The 15,163-nt window shown below is 36.0% G+C and overlaps 1 protein-coding gene across 1 annotated transcript; it reads right to left on the minus strand.

Moving 5' to 3' along the window:
• Positions 1–160: 160 nt before the first annotated feature.
• On the minus strand, positions 161–8,535 carry sqor (sulfide quinone oxidoreductase). Its single transcript, XM_081356092.1, has 11 exons — positions 8,241–8,535; positions 7,700–7,759; positions 6,460–6,686; positions 5,672–5,842; positions 5,249–5,302; positions 3,863–4,057; positions 3,012–3,221; positions 2,736–2,919; positions 2,375–2,442; positions 616–794; positions 161–523 (listed from the first exon to the last, which is right to left on the minus strand). The coding sequence occupies exons 3-11, from the start codon at positions 6,676–6,678 to the stop codon at positions 466–468; spliced, it is 1,338 nt and encodes a 445-aa protein (XP_081212218.1). The 5' UTR covers positions 6,679–6,686; positions 7,700–7,759; positions 8,241–8,535; the 3' UTR covers positions 161–465.
• Positions 8,536–15,163: the final 6,628 nt, after the last annotated feature.

Below are 15,163 nucleotides of genomic sequence, written 5' to 3' on the forward strand. Positions count from 1 at the left end.
GCGGAAGGCGGCGGAATGTCAAACTTATCTATCTATCTATCTATCTATCTATCTATCTATCTATCTATCTATCTATCTATCTATCTATCTATCTATCTATCTATCTATCTATCTATCTATCTATCTATCTATCTATCAAAAGTCACAACAAAATACAAATACAGTCAAAATACAGACTTCATAAAGAACCTGTTCTTTATTTTCACATTTTAAAAATGGATTGCTTTCTGAATGAGATGAAAAAGTTATGCAAGGACAGCTCCCATGTAGAATGTTTTTTTAATACATTGATGCTGTAGCCTAAACTATTTTATAGCACTGTAATTAGAAATTGTACAAAGCTAGCAAACTATATTTTAAAGCAGGCATCTCTGGATATTAATTTGAGCAAGTCAAGCACCAACAAACAGGAATTTGTTAACAATTTAAAATAAATGTTTACTCTGTTCCCTTTCAAGGTTTGTTCTATTTCATTCCCAAATGCATGATGGTCCGGTATGGTCCTGGGCCTCCCCAAATTCCCCTTAAGGAAGAAAAAAAAAAGGAAGAGAAAAAAATGTCAGTCTTATAATCAAAAGGGTAAGTTGAGATCAGTTCTAGATCAGCCGTACTCACTTGAGAAGTCCATGCCAATACAAGTGAGGCATGACATCAGCTTTCATATGGTACATGACCCTGCTCTCTTTACTTTGGTCCACAGGGAACGTCTCCAGCGGCTGCCCGTCATAATCAAATTCTGCCAAGATGACTGTGTTGTAGCTCGTAACCAGAGGGCATGAGGTGTAGCCATCATACTGCAACATGCACAAAACAATTAGCATTTATTATTTATAATTAGTATGCAATAAGTAATATTTATCTATTTAGAATGATGAATTTAATTATTTATTAGTATATCCTTAATCCAATTAATGTATGAATATATGCATTATTTATGTACATATGAATGTACTTGCTACTTGTATGTGTAGTTATATGTATATTAAGAAAAATGTATATTTTTAGAACAGCATACCACCACACTACTTGTACTATTTCTGTATAGGCATGCATAATGTGCTTAGTATACATATTTTCAGAATCCACAGAATGCAACTACATGACTGTTCAGTATACAACACACTCGCTGTGTCTGAAATACGCGTTTACTTGGTGACCGCTAAAAAAAGTACGCTCTATATAGTATCAATAAGGGTAGTGTGAATGAAACGTACTACATCCGCCTTGTTGTCATTGTCATGTGATCTACCAGCGTCAGTTGTGTCGCTTCAGTTCCATTCGCAAATTCTCTCGCGTGGCCTCATGGGATAGTAAAGTGTCCATCGTATGCACACTTCAGAGTCTCGCAGGAAGTGGAAGGTCATCTGGATACTTTTCGGCTAATGTTTTTCGAACACTATGTATTCAGACACTACTCTATTGGCGTACTGTTTTCACTTACTACATAGTAGAAAAGTATTCAGGTACTTATAATCCCCAACTCAAAAGTTTCTAGTGACTGGTCACATCTAAATTTTTCAATTGGTTCAATGTATTATTTCTCATTGAGACAATGTTAACAGACTATTGGTTAAATTAATTTTACAGAATTTCACTTGGGCCAATTGAAAAATTTAGATGTGACCAGTCACTAAGAAAATTTTGAGTTGGGGAGATTAGAAATTTTTTCAGTGTTTGTGAAATGATTCTATCCCACAATTCAATGCACTGGACTTAATTTTTCTGTGCGTGACAAAAGTGTGACAAATGAACCAGAAGTAATATTAGCCACAAATTTTATTTTTTTATGGACTTTTGGTTAATGCCTGAAATAAGGTCTGTGGTGAACACAAGCTCAAGATATTTTCACGTTTTATTCAGCGATATAAAATACACCAGTAATACCCTCTTGGGTTATTTAAAGCTTTTACTTGTCTTGTAAAAGGCGGTTGCTAACGAGTATCTTAATGGGACTACAGAGCTTGTCTGGGACATTAAACGTCTTTATCTGAACTGGTATACTCATCTATTCACTAGTTCGCTTTCACAGCCTTGTTGTGTTTATAATCGCGCTCTTGCAATCTATTATAACTCGAACTTTCAGGAGAATACGTTTTTAAACAAAGACTGAAGGAGTTGTCAAGCTTAGTTGAAGTCATGCGACAAAAATACATCATCACCGCATCACTCTATATTAGGACTGGATGGATCCATGTCAGACTCAAAGCCAGTATGCAGTATGATTATGTAATTGTTTATTTTAACACTGCGCCCCCTGGTGGTGTTCATTTGGATAACACATGAAATGGAGATAGAGGAGCAAAAGTTTTTTGCCAACAGTATAGCACTTCCACAGTGGCAAAGCACATTCATGTTTATCCTCAAACATGCTTACCGCCTTATCTGGCGTCTGTTTCTTCAGAACTCTGCTGATAGTTCGGTCGAGTACGGCAGACTGTGCAGCTGCAGAAGATTATAGTGTCATATGATTCTCCTGGTCATCTCATTTCAGTGAAACAACTCTCATTACATAAATCGTCTCTAAACGAATGGGAAATCACTTCACAAGAAACTACTAATTGTGGAAAACGAAAAATAAAAACAGGTTCAAGAATCTGTCAGATGAGTACTGATAGTTAAGAAAAGGTTTAATGAGCTCCTACTTTTCCCAGAGAGCACCACAATAATTACATAATATCAAAAAACATTTATAATCAGAAAATGTATTTAAAGAAGAGTTTTTTTCGGTGTTTTACCTACTGCTGCTGCTGTTTTGGACGTGGGTAGATTGGTGCAGTCTCCGATACCAAATACATTGGCATACGTATTATGCTGAAGGTTGTACTTATTTACATCCAGCCAGCCGGCCGCATCCTCCAATGAGGAGCCTTTCAGCGCTGCGGGTGGTCCCATCGGAGGGGTAACGTGGATCATCTCGTACTATGACCAAGATGAAGGGTTCGTGACACACTCAATCTACAGCAAACAGAACTGAATGTTTTTTTTTGTGTGACAAATTTAACAATTGCTACCTTGAAAACCTCCGTCTCCCCAGGTTTGTCCAGATTCTCAAAAACAGCTTCCTGTTGGTCTGCCCTGACCTCGATGAGGTTCTGCCTGAGGTTTACATTAAGGTCCCGTTTCTTTACAATCTCCCACAAGGCATCTGCATATTTCTTGACCCCAAACAGCACTGGTAAGGAGGTGTTGAAAATAATGTTGGCTTTGGACCTTTTTCCTGTCTAAAAAACAAAAACAAAACATTGATTAAAAACGTTTTAAAACGTATTGATCATTTGGAGTCTTTAATGTATTGTGGCAGTACCATGGTTTTAAGTGTTAATACTAAGGTACTAAATTATATTAATTTACCATTGTGTTTACATGGCTCTCCAAGCTACTTTGAATAATAAAAAAACATGGTATTGCCATGAAACATGTACAAAATACATGGTGATGCCATGATATATGCCCAAAAAACATGGTTTTACACTTATTTGTGTCCACAAAACATGGTATGACCATGGTACATGTCCAAAATACATGGTGTTACTATATGATATATGCCCAAAAAACATGGTTTTATCCTTATTCATATCCACAGAATATGGTATTGCCATAATATATGTAAAAAATACATGGTATTACCATGATATGTGGCCCAAATCATGGTATTACCCTTGTTCATGTCCACAAAACATGGTACTGTCATGATAAATGTACAAAAATACATGATGTTACCATGATATGTCCCCAAAAACATGGTATTACCATATGTCCAAAAATATAGTAATAGCATGATATTTCTGTAGGTGTATTAATAAAAGGTGATGATTAATGTACAATGGGGTTTACAACCCAATGCGTAGATCAAGAATGAAACCTTTCTCAGGTAGCTATCCGAGAGATACATGATTTTCTGAGGAGCTCCTCCACATTTGATGGGAGTGTTTGGTACGGTGAACAAAGCATTTCCCTCCTTAAAGTTTCTCAAGGCATTCCACGTCTTTTCCACTGTTTTCACAGAGTAGTTTGAACCAATTTTGGGATGTTCAAATGCTTCTGGAAGGCCCTTGATCTGGAATAAGCAGAAGAAATTAAATTGGATTGATGCTTTGAGAAGAAAACTATCTAATATACACTCACCTAAAGGATTATTAGGAACACCATACTAATACTGTGTTTGACCCCCTTTCGCCTTCAGAACTGCCTTAATTCTACGTGGCATTGATTCAACAAGGTGCTGAAAGCATTCTTTAGAAATGTTGGCCCATATTGATAGGATAGCATCTTGCAGTTGATGGAGATTTGTGGGATGCACATCTTCTGCTGTTGTAGCCCATCCGCCTCAAGGTTGTGCGTGTTGTGGCTTCACAAATGCTTTGCTGCATACCTCGGTTGAACAAGTGGTTATTTCAGTCAAAGTTGCTCTTCTATCAGCTTGAATCAGTCGGCCCATTCTCCTCTGACCTCTAGCATCAACAAGGCATTTTAGCCCACAGGACTGCCGCATACTGGATGTTTTTCCCTTTTCACTCCATTCTTTATAAACCCTAGAAATGGTTGTGCGTGAAAATTCCAGTAACTGAGCAGATTGTGAAATACTCAGACCGGCCCGTCTGGCACCAACAACCATGCCACGCTCAAAATTGCTTAAATCACCTTTCTTTCCCATTCTGACATTCAGTTTGGAGTTCTGGAGATTGTCTTGACCAGGACCACACCCCTAAATGCATTGAAGCAACTGCCATGTGATTGGTTGATTAGATAATTGCATTAATGAGAAATTGAACAGGTGTTCCTAATAATCCTTTAGGTGAGTGTAGTTAATATAGATAGTGGTATCTAACGCACCACTTTAAATTGTTAACCCAGGATCCTTTTTAACCCTGAGTTTATTAATCCAGAGTTAACTTATTCCATGTTTCACACTGTGTAAACAGGTACAGTTTCATATTTCTTTGCATAAACAGAGTCATGTCAGGTATGAATAAAAAAAATAAAAAAAACAGAACAAAGGTTGAAATTGTACTTAACCTTTGATATCAAGACTGACAGACAAATGTAATTAACATGACATTAAGATTGGAAACATCCTCTGGACTGCTGTGGCAATAACACCACACCCAAACTGTTAATAATAAAAGATCCGAGAATGTTTCCTCTCAATCAAAATAAAAAAGCACTACATCCAGTAAAGGTTTCACATCATGCATATGAAAACAGAAAACGAGCAATTCAGTCTATCTGAATGACATTCATAACATACCTTTTCAAAGTGCAGTTCAAGCCCAAGAGCCACAATCAGATAATCATAGGAAATCTGAGAGAAGAAAACAGATACATATAATCAGTAAAAAATACTAAAGCTAGGTTTAGTTTGATTTAAGTGAGCATTCTGAATTATCTTGCAATTTATCAATGGTAATATGACATTCCTTTTGATTTTGCAACATGCTCTGCTCTGATTATTTTATAACAACACACCTTCAGGGTTCAATAAAATGTGCACTGACTGTAATCTTGAGCAAGATCACAATGACGTCACAAAAATTCCCAGCCTTTCCCTTGTCAAAAAGACCCTTTTCTATACCAATCATATGCAGAAAAGCACTGCTATTTCACAACACTGACACACGACACTCTGAGACGCGTTAATAGTGTAACTATCAACTTAAATACCGTTCCATACCTTTTTCCCACAGTCTGTGTGGACAGTGTTGTTCTCAGGGTCAAATTGTGCCACTTTGGACTTGACCCACGTCACCCCTGATGGGATCACACTCTCTGTTGATCGCGCCGAGGAAGCAACCGTTTTAGCCCCTGCGCCAACTAACGTCCATATAGGCTGATAGTAATGCGTCTGGAATCAAACATGCATTAAATGTCATGCTGAAGAGTTGAAGAGTAGAATAAAAAGCTCATTTATTTGATCAAACACATTAAAAACAGTAATATTGTGAAAAAATATTACTATTTAAAATAACTGTTTTACATTGTAATATATTTTAAAATGTAATTTATTCCTGTGAGCAAAGCTGTATTTTCAGCATCATTACTCCAGTCTTCAGTGTCACATGATCCTTAAGAAATCATTCTAATATGCAAATTGTTATTATTATCAATATTGAAAACAGTTATATTTTTGTGGAAACTGTGATACTTTTTTTTCTGGATTCTTTGATGAATAGAAAGTTCAAAAGAACAGCATTTATTTGAACTAGAAATCTATATTATAACATAAAAGTCACTTTTGATTAATTTACAGTAAAGTGTCCTTGCTGATTACTTTAAAAACAAAAAAAGTCTTACAGACCCCAAAGCTTTAGAACGGTACGTCCATAAATTGGACATGCTCTGAACAGGAACTTGTTAAACCTGAATCCCAGTCTGTGATGTACGTGACTCCTCTAGAACAACCAGGCACATGTTGATCTCTTAAAGGAACAGTTCAACTTAAAATGCTCTGCTGCATTGTACCTCACTAGGCTCCACGATGGCCACGTTCTCCGCGCCAACTTTTCTTTTCAGGCGTGCGGCCATGGTTATGCCACCGGTCCCTCCACCGAGCACGAGAACTTTGTAGTGGTCTTTGGCGGCCAGCCCAGAGCTGGTGTGAATGTGTGAGTTGATGACAGAGGAAACTCTGCAGTACTGCCTGGACAACAACAGCAGCTGTGGGTGTAGAACGCCTGCCATGCCGAGCACTGGCGGGAGAAAACCAGAGGGAAATGTGCACACAAGTTACAGACAGAAACGATCTTTGCAACGACCAGATGCTACTTCCTTTATTTTTTACAACTTAGGAGGTCATGGTAACCACAGTTAGGCAACTAATTTGGTTAACCTCAGCTGGTGATTTTTCTCTTAGACCACTTTAATCAATCACAAAACACTGATGAACAAACTACAGAGTGAAATAATATATTATATAAAACATAAAAATATGAATCAGGATGAACACAAAAACATTTTTTTAATATATATATATATTTTATTTTGAACCCATTTTGATTAAGTTTTGATCCGATATCATGTTCACATAAAAAAATAGTTCCCAGTGAGAATATTCATCATAGCCAGCGCATAAATCCAGAGACCCATACAAGAAACAGATATCATGGCCACAGATTAAAGGGATAGTTCACCCAAACATGAAAATGTTGTCATCATTTACTCACCCTCATGTTGTTCCACACCTGTATGAGTTTCTTTCTTGTTGAACACAAAAGAAGATATTTTAAAGAATGTTGGTTATCAAACAGTTGACGGTAGCCATTGAGAATAAAATACTATGTAAGTCAATGGCTACTGTTAACTGGTTACCAATATTCTTTAAAATATCTTCCTTTGTATTCAATCGAAGAAAGAAAGTCATACAGGTGTGGAACAACTTGAGGGTGAGTAAATGATGACAACATTTTTAATTTTTGGGTGAACTATCCTTTTAAGAATTAGTTGCTACGCCTTAATAATTCATGCCCTTGTTTTATTCATTTGTTCCCTTGTTTGAATTGAGTTAAATCTCCAAATATATAACACTTTAAAGAGGTTGTGCTGACAGGTTCTCAAAAGTCCTTGTGGTGATGTTCCCAAAAAGACTATTGTGTAATCTAGTCTTCTTGTAATAACGTAAAATTTCAATTGTACTGTAATCTTTAAAAATGAAAAGAATGAAAATAGTATGCTACATTTAGAGATCTAGCATGCATCTACTCACCTTTTTATTGTCAAAGCTGAGCGTAGAAAGAGAGTCCTTACGTCTGTTGGATGAAACACCCTGGTACATAGTCAAAAACACATTCAATATCATTCCAACCCAACACATCTTACAGTTAAACTAAAGCTGAGTCATGATACCTGGCATTTTACATGGATGTGGCTCAAAAACTATTGAGCTGCCTTCCTAGGCATCGTCTCTAATCATTTAGTGAGCAGTCTATATGAACAGCTAGTCTTTTTCTAGCTATGAAAGGACATTCCATTGTCATTGACAATACAGACCTTTTTGTTTTAAATTCCCATCAATAACATTTAAGCACGGAAATGTAGGATATCAATGCTGACTACATAAGTTAAATGTCTGCAATTATTATGTTTACCCTTCAAGTCAGCTGTATAGCCTAAGTGCGTGGTCAAATTGCTAACGGTTGCTTGTGTACAGGATAACAATAAACAACATATTCCTATACACGGTGTAGTAGTAAATCCTTATTTTTGACACATATCAAACATTAAACTCGGGTGAAATAAGGTCTTACCAGAGTCAAAGGCAAGCGATGTCTATGAGAGCTCTTGCAACAGTCAATGACACAGTCTCACTGCGGTTTGTTTTCCTGGTTCAGTTTGACGTAACGTTATGGACTTTATTGTTCGAAAGTCAGTAACGTTGCGCGATGATGTAATCTGTGCATGTCATAAATCTTTATTCAAGCCAATTCTTATGTTATAGCGCTCGATCTATGTCCGTTTTTACGGTAGTACTGTAACATTACGTGAGAACTTTGCACGCACGAGCAAACTAAAGTTAATAATATCATGCCGCCGTGATCGTCCAGAAGGGGTCGCTACTGCATTTCCATCAGGTGCTGCTTATTATCATCAAACGTTAACTTACTGAATTATTAGACTGAATTACAGCACCCATCATACTGAAGACTAATAACATTAAATAACCTCACTTTAAACATATTAATTAAAATCTCTGATAAATTAAATTATTTGTTATTATAATAACACTTAAGCTATAACATAGCATATAGCAAGTTCTTTTTTTTACACAGATAAAGTTTTGAAAAGACGTTCCCAATAATCCCTGGCACCTATTGTAGTTATGGTGTTATATCAGTTAAAAATATCGATGGTAATATACAGTCAAATATTCAGACTACAGCAAATTAGCATGTTTTTATATACTATAATAAAAAAAAAATACAAACAAGTTTGTTCTTAAATGAAAACCGAATGTATCTATTCATTCACGGTTTGTTTACGTTTTGATCGTAAGCTGTAAGTAACCTTCCGCAAAACGGCTGTGTGTGCGTGCGCGCGCGCGTGACAGCGCGAGAGAGCAGGAGGTGGTTTAAGGATCTGTCCAGTGATTTCTCTGCTTAATTTCTTATGGACGATTTACTCCACCCTGTCTCCGTAGCAGAGCCATAAATGAATGGATGGAGCTTGTTTTCGGTAAGCGCTGTATGTTGTACATTGTATGTTGTGAATGATGGATCATGATAGAGTACCTAATTATACACCGAATTTATGAGCGATGAGCGGGTCTGACGGGCACGCGTTTCTCTCAATGACATAATATTGGCTTGTTATTGCATTCTGTAGCAGATTTTATTCATAAAATGTCAATTTATTGTAAATATCGGTCTTATTTTACATCTGTGTGCCATTTAAGGTTGACTAATTGAGACTGTACAACTGAGGTAACGTTAACGTGTTTTACCTTGGGTCTGCATGGCTATTTCGTCTATTTGGGCATTGAATAATGTTAATAGTTTGTGTATTCTCACAGTTTATTATAATTCAATATGTAATAAGATAAATACTTTAAATTAAATATGCCAAATATTTTAATATTTAATACAATATATTTGATATATTAAATTAACGATATACATGTAACATCTAAAATCGAATTTATTTTATTTTTATTTTATTTAAAATATACCAACTGTAAAATGATGATGCTTTACTTAATAATAATAATAATAATAAGTATTATTATTTAAAATGGAATATATATATATATATATATTCATAACAATACATTTAAATGAAATTTAGATCATTTAGATTATTTATTGTATTCAAAATATATCTAGTGTAATATGTTTGTGATGCATAACTATATTAATAATAATTACTATTATTATTAAAAAAAATATATATATATATATCTTGTAATATGCTAGTAATGTGTAATTATATAATTATAATTGTTATTATTAATTAAAATATAATTATTGCGTATATATGCATAACAATTAATTAAGTTTAAATATGTAATTCTTGTTATATATTTTGTATCCATATCTGGATTTGGATCCATATTTATATCATTTTGACAAATTCCATAGTATTTTCTAATGCTATGTTCTATATTCTCATTCCGTTGCAGATTTATTGATAGGTATAGAGGACAGGATTGTCAATATATGAGAGTCTACAGTCACTTTTGCATTGGACCGTAGAGCTCTGCAGGCACGTTGGGTCAGTATGTCAGGCGCCTCTAATGCTTACCAACTTTTAGCGTTGATTTCAATGGAAAACGGTGGTCATGGCGGTGGTATTAATGAGCTGATGATATATACAGTATTAGGTGTGTTAAATTAGGAAGACATCTGAAGTGTGCAGTGCTGAGGTATTCCATGTTACGTTTATTTTCACAACGAAACAGGGAAGGTTACAACCTTTCACAGCTACGTAGGCTCAGTACAGTGTCCCACCTTTTCTATAAATCGCTTTGTCACGTAAAGCCAGCATATATGCAGCTCTTCTCGGGATCACCTGTGTTTACCGCATGCCAGCATCAGCAACCCTGCAGTGTTCCCGGTGGAGAGTGTGTGTTCCCAGAGACCTGACCGGTCTCCTGGCTGCAGCTCCTCTGGGTTCTCATTAGGACGATGTGGGGGAAGATACGCTGTGTGTGTCAGACATTAAAAACTGCTAGAACTGTTTTCTACTTTAAAAGACAATTACATTCTGGTGTGTGTGACTCTAGCTAATCAACTGCTATGCTTTCCAATCCAAGTAAACAAGCCTATATGAATTACAAAATGGCTTTATAGGAAAGCGTTTTGCTTGGGATGTCATTGCTGATCTGCTTCTTTGTTTAAAATCTCTATTAATATAATCTTCAAACCAGCACATTTAAATTTGATCGTTTCTATAAGGAAAATGACAAGGTGTTTAATGGAAATTGACACTGGCTTCATGTTTTTCAGTGAAACCCTTAGGACCCGTCGGAGATGGCCTGATGTTATGGCAATTTGGAAGAAGGACGTTCACATTGGTTAGTACAGTTGGACATGAACAAATCTTGCATTTAAAACACATAAACGTATACTGGCATTCATGTTTAGAAATGTTGAATGTATTCAAGTCATCCTTAATGTCTTAAAGCAATAGTTCACCCAAAAATGAAAATTATTGCATAATTTACTCACCGTCAAGCCATCCTAGGTGTTACTTCTCTTTAACAGTACTTCTTGTTACTTCTGTTTATGTCAACTCTTTAGATTAACAGTAACCTAAATTGAGACCCACTCACACAACAATCAACCGTAGACGCCACAAAGAACCAGATAATTACAGTGTTTTGCAGTTTCCATTCTGTGAAACACAAGAACTGTTCTCTCAGTCCGTACTTAATTTCTGAATATAATATGTTTATTGTTAGCCACAGAATTCAACTACACCATGTTTGAGGTCTTGTGCTCTTCATAGGTCTTGTTGCCTAGAAACCTTGATGACACCCCCCCCCCCCCCTTTGTGTGCTCTTGGTTTCACTTGCACACAAACAAATCAAACTCGTTTAAATCCCCAGAAATAGCCAATTAGTGCTTTAAAAAGAAGGGACGGTTTGTATTCTCTTCCTGTGATAACTCATTGCTCCTTTATTCTCTCATGCGCTGCTCCGCAGAGATAAAGCCGACGCTTTGCTGCTATAGGGATGCTGACGTGAAGTGCACTACGTGTTTATGTGTGTGTGATTATGGGTAGGAAAAGGTAAACGGATCTGCCAATGACGCAAGGTTTTGCCTTGACCTTCGATAAACCACAGATCGTTTCTTGCCCTTGGGCGGCAGAGGCAGTTCGGTTTTTATCTTTTTAAAAACATGATCTGGTCGTCTGGATGGAGATCACTTACGGCTCATAACTGCTGGGACATGAGTGTGAGACCTGCAGGTATTCTCCTTCTGTTTTTCACTTTTGTGTTGTGGTTAGCTGTTGTAATACGCAAATGTTGCAAGTGTTAAGTTGGGAAGCCAGTGTTGTAAGAATGTTTTAGTCAGTGTGTGAGTGATCAAGTTCACAAACAGGAAGAATACACACGCCTCCATGTATTAGTCACTGAGGTCGTTTAAACATTTTGTGTATGCTCGGAGTAGCCTACTGTAACACACTCGTACTGCCATTTCCATAATTGTTGAAATGTTTGTCAAGGAGTCCTTATGCAAATTCAAGAGGGGGAAACTTTATCCTCTACTCTTACAAATAAACTAGAAACAACATTTTTGTGACTTTAGCCCATGTCTGTTAGCTTTATGCTAGTCAGAAAAATAAACGTTTGTTGTAGTCCTTAAAAAACGATTTCTTTAAAAGCAAATATCTTCCTTTGCTTTGAACTTTGAGCGTTGTAACTTTGCAGATGTCAAACAGCAACATTACACACTAACTAAAGTTAGAAAAGTGAAATCATAATCAACCACCCCTTGATAAAAATGACCACAATTTTAGATGCTAGTGAAAATTCACAATTCTCTATTCCAATTTCAATACCACAGCTAAAACTATGAAAGCTTGTTTCCGCCACAGAATAAAAAAATTAAAAAGGTAATTGCGACTTATATTATATTGCGAATATATCTCGCAATTCTGACTTTATATCTCGCAATTCTGAGAAATAAAGTCAGAGTTGCGAGATGTTCTGTAAACTCGCAATTGTGAGATAAAAAGTCGCAATTATCTTTTAAAATGTTGTATTCTGTGGCGAAAACAAGCTTCTAGCCTAACTAATATAAATATAAAACATTATTAAAGACAAGTGAACAGTCAGTAGATCAACGATACATATGAAATAAACAGTAGTTTTTAGGTTTTTCAGGTAGGTCTGACAGTAGTTTTCAGGTATAGAAATTGAATAAAGTAATCAAATATAAATCTTCACTGTATAAAGTAAATATAGATTAAACCTTAATAAAGTTACAAAAGTTATTCAGTCAAGAGCAGTGAGAGATTGTTTCTTTGTCTTTTGTTGTTTGATCAACAAGTAAAACAGACAGCAGCAGGTTTATTAGGCTACTGTCACTTTAAGACCGAATGCACGGATCCAATATACTGATCCAGAATCTGCACAGAACCGTAGCTTAACTCAAGAACTTTTTTATACTTTAGAGTATAGGCAAGTTGTGTGTGTCTTTTTGCCTTGTCATTTGTGTGATGGGGGCAGATTCGTACAAAGAGTGTTGAGTTTGGAAGTTGGGTGTGGAAACTCTTCAATTATTAATGGTTGGTTATGGTTGTAGCACCTGAGCTGAATGAGGAAACAATTCTCATGTTTCACAAAGCTGTAGCAGCAATGAACCAATTCATATTACTGCAGAAATGATTGACCTATTCTGAAAAAGGTTTTTTGAGAAAGTTTTGCTTTGCCAAACCAAAAGAAATGCAGAAGTCATGTTAAACAAGTCTGTGGTTTTTCTGCTAAAGACCTGTAGTTTGTCAAACTTTTTTGCTACAATGCATGGGTGTTATGGGTGCGGCGTGCAACAGTTAGGCTAAGTCTGTCATATAGGCTTCATAAAATTATAATAAGAACATTATAAGTGTGCGCATGGGACGTGGCTTTTAATGATGAGACTTAGATTTTCAAATATAAAGAAATATCGGTATAGGCCAGAATTTTCATATCGGTACATCCCTCATTTTTATAGGGTAAAATGTGGTCTTCCATAGTATTTACTGAAAAACAGTAGCCTAAAGACATTAGTATAATGCACAAAAACCGCTATAGCTTAATAACAAAACAAAAAATGCTGTTATTATAGTACATTACTCCTTAAATGCATTTAATGTCTCCATTAATAATATAAAAACATTCAATATGAATATCCCTTATTTCTGCCACAATCCCATGGTTTTAGTTAGTTTTACTACAGTAAATTGTGGTAAATATTGGTGACTTATGGATTGAAAGTCTTCTAACTATCGTTGTGGCTCAATGTTTCTTCTGTTTTCCGCATTAGTGTTGTTGAGAATGTCATCGCTGTTTCATCTGGCTTCAAACTAGTTTAAATCACCAAGACATTTGTGTATTTGTGTATGGGAGACATCTGTGCCAAACTCGCTCGAACGCTCACTGGATCTCACTGTATGGCAAGCCGTTTTGATTTTTATTCATTCCTAGGATATGAATTCTTTATATCAACAAATACATTTTTACTAGTTAAAATGCTAATCCATGATATCAGAAATTGGATTTTTACTAGTAAGGGACTGTTCGTTTTTTATTTACAGGGCTACCGGAGGAGTTTTGAGATCTATAGTCAAAATAGACTTGACCCTCCCTTCGCCAGCAATACATTTTTCTATGACCCTCCAAAATGATTGTGAAAAAAGGCATGACCCTCCCTGATAATTTATTGATTTCTTCTGTACTGGTTTGCACTTGGCAAAGATGTTCAGATAGCCATTGTTTTTTTTACAACCATGACAAACGGCTTAACCTCTGCTTTCTCATCTTACACATCACACTCCACTGTTATGGTGGCCATTTGAGTAGATTTACTCACTAACATTGTTGTGGAAACACAATAAGCATTGAAACTAAAATATGGTAGTATCGTGCTATAGCACACATTCTATCGCAGTGGTTCCCAACCTTTTTCCTTGGGGCCCCCCCATGTACATATTTAACAATCTGTGACCCCCCCCCCCATATATACAGTATATTAGGGGTGTAACGGTTCACAAAATTCACCATTCGGTTTGATACGATACACTTGTGTCACGGTTCGGTTCGGTACGTTTTTGATACAGCAAAAAGAAAGAAATGCCAGAGAAATTTCCTTGATTTAATTTTTTTTATTCTTTTTTTATATTAAAACTAACATCATAAAGTATGATTTTTTTTTACTTTGAGCCATTCTAATTCACTCTTCTTATGAGCATATAAAACAAAACAGCTCCTTGGAAAAAATTAAATGTAATATTGTAGTAGTTATAAACAAAGGTTTATTTTATTTCAGATTAACATTTGAGGGCAGCAATTGTATTCATAATGTCAAAATAAAACCGATGTAATGTTACTTGAAGGCATTATAGCCTACTATTCCTGCCAAACTTCCATGGTTGCAGTAAGTGTTACTACAGTAAATCCATGGACCATGGTGAATGTTGCTGATCTGTGGACACTGGATAGTTCATTCATGGCACAATGTTTCTTCCAGGT

The sequence above is a fragment of the Scardinius erythrophthalmus genome (assembly GCF_964197995.2).
Source record: "Scardinius erythrophthalmus genome assembly, chromosome: 24".
Lineage (NCBI taxonomy): Eukaryota > Metazoa > Chordata > Actinopteri > Cypriniformes > Leuciscidae > Scardinius > Scardinius erythrophthalmus.

What these genes read in the sequence shown, in the direction of transcription:
- sqor (XM_081356092.1), bottom strand. Translation starts at nt 6,678, where the DNA reads ATGGCAGGCGTTCTACACCCACAGCTGCTGTTGTTGTCCAGGCAGTAC. An exon ending in CGGATAGCTACCTGAGAAAG is followed by an intron (nt 3,222 to 3,862) that starts GTTTCATTCTTG and finishes TTTGTTTTTTAG; the next exon opens with ACAGGAAAAAGGTCCAAAGC. An exon ending in GGGAGACGGAGGTTTTCAAG is followed by an intron (nt 2,920 to 3,011) that starts GTAGCAATTGTT and finishes TCTTGGTCATAG; the next exon opens with TACGAGATGATCCACGTTAC.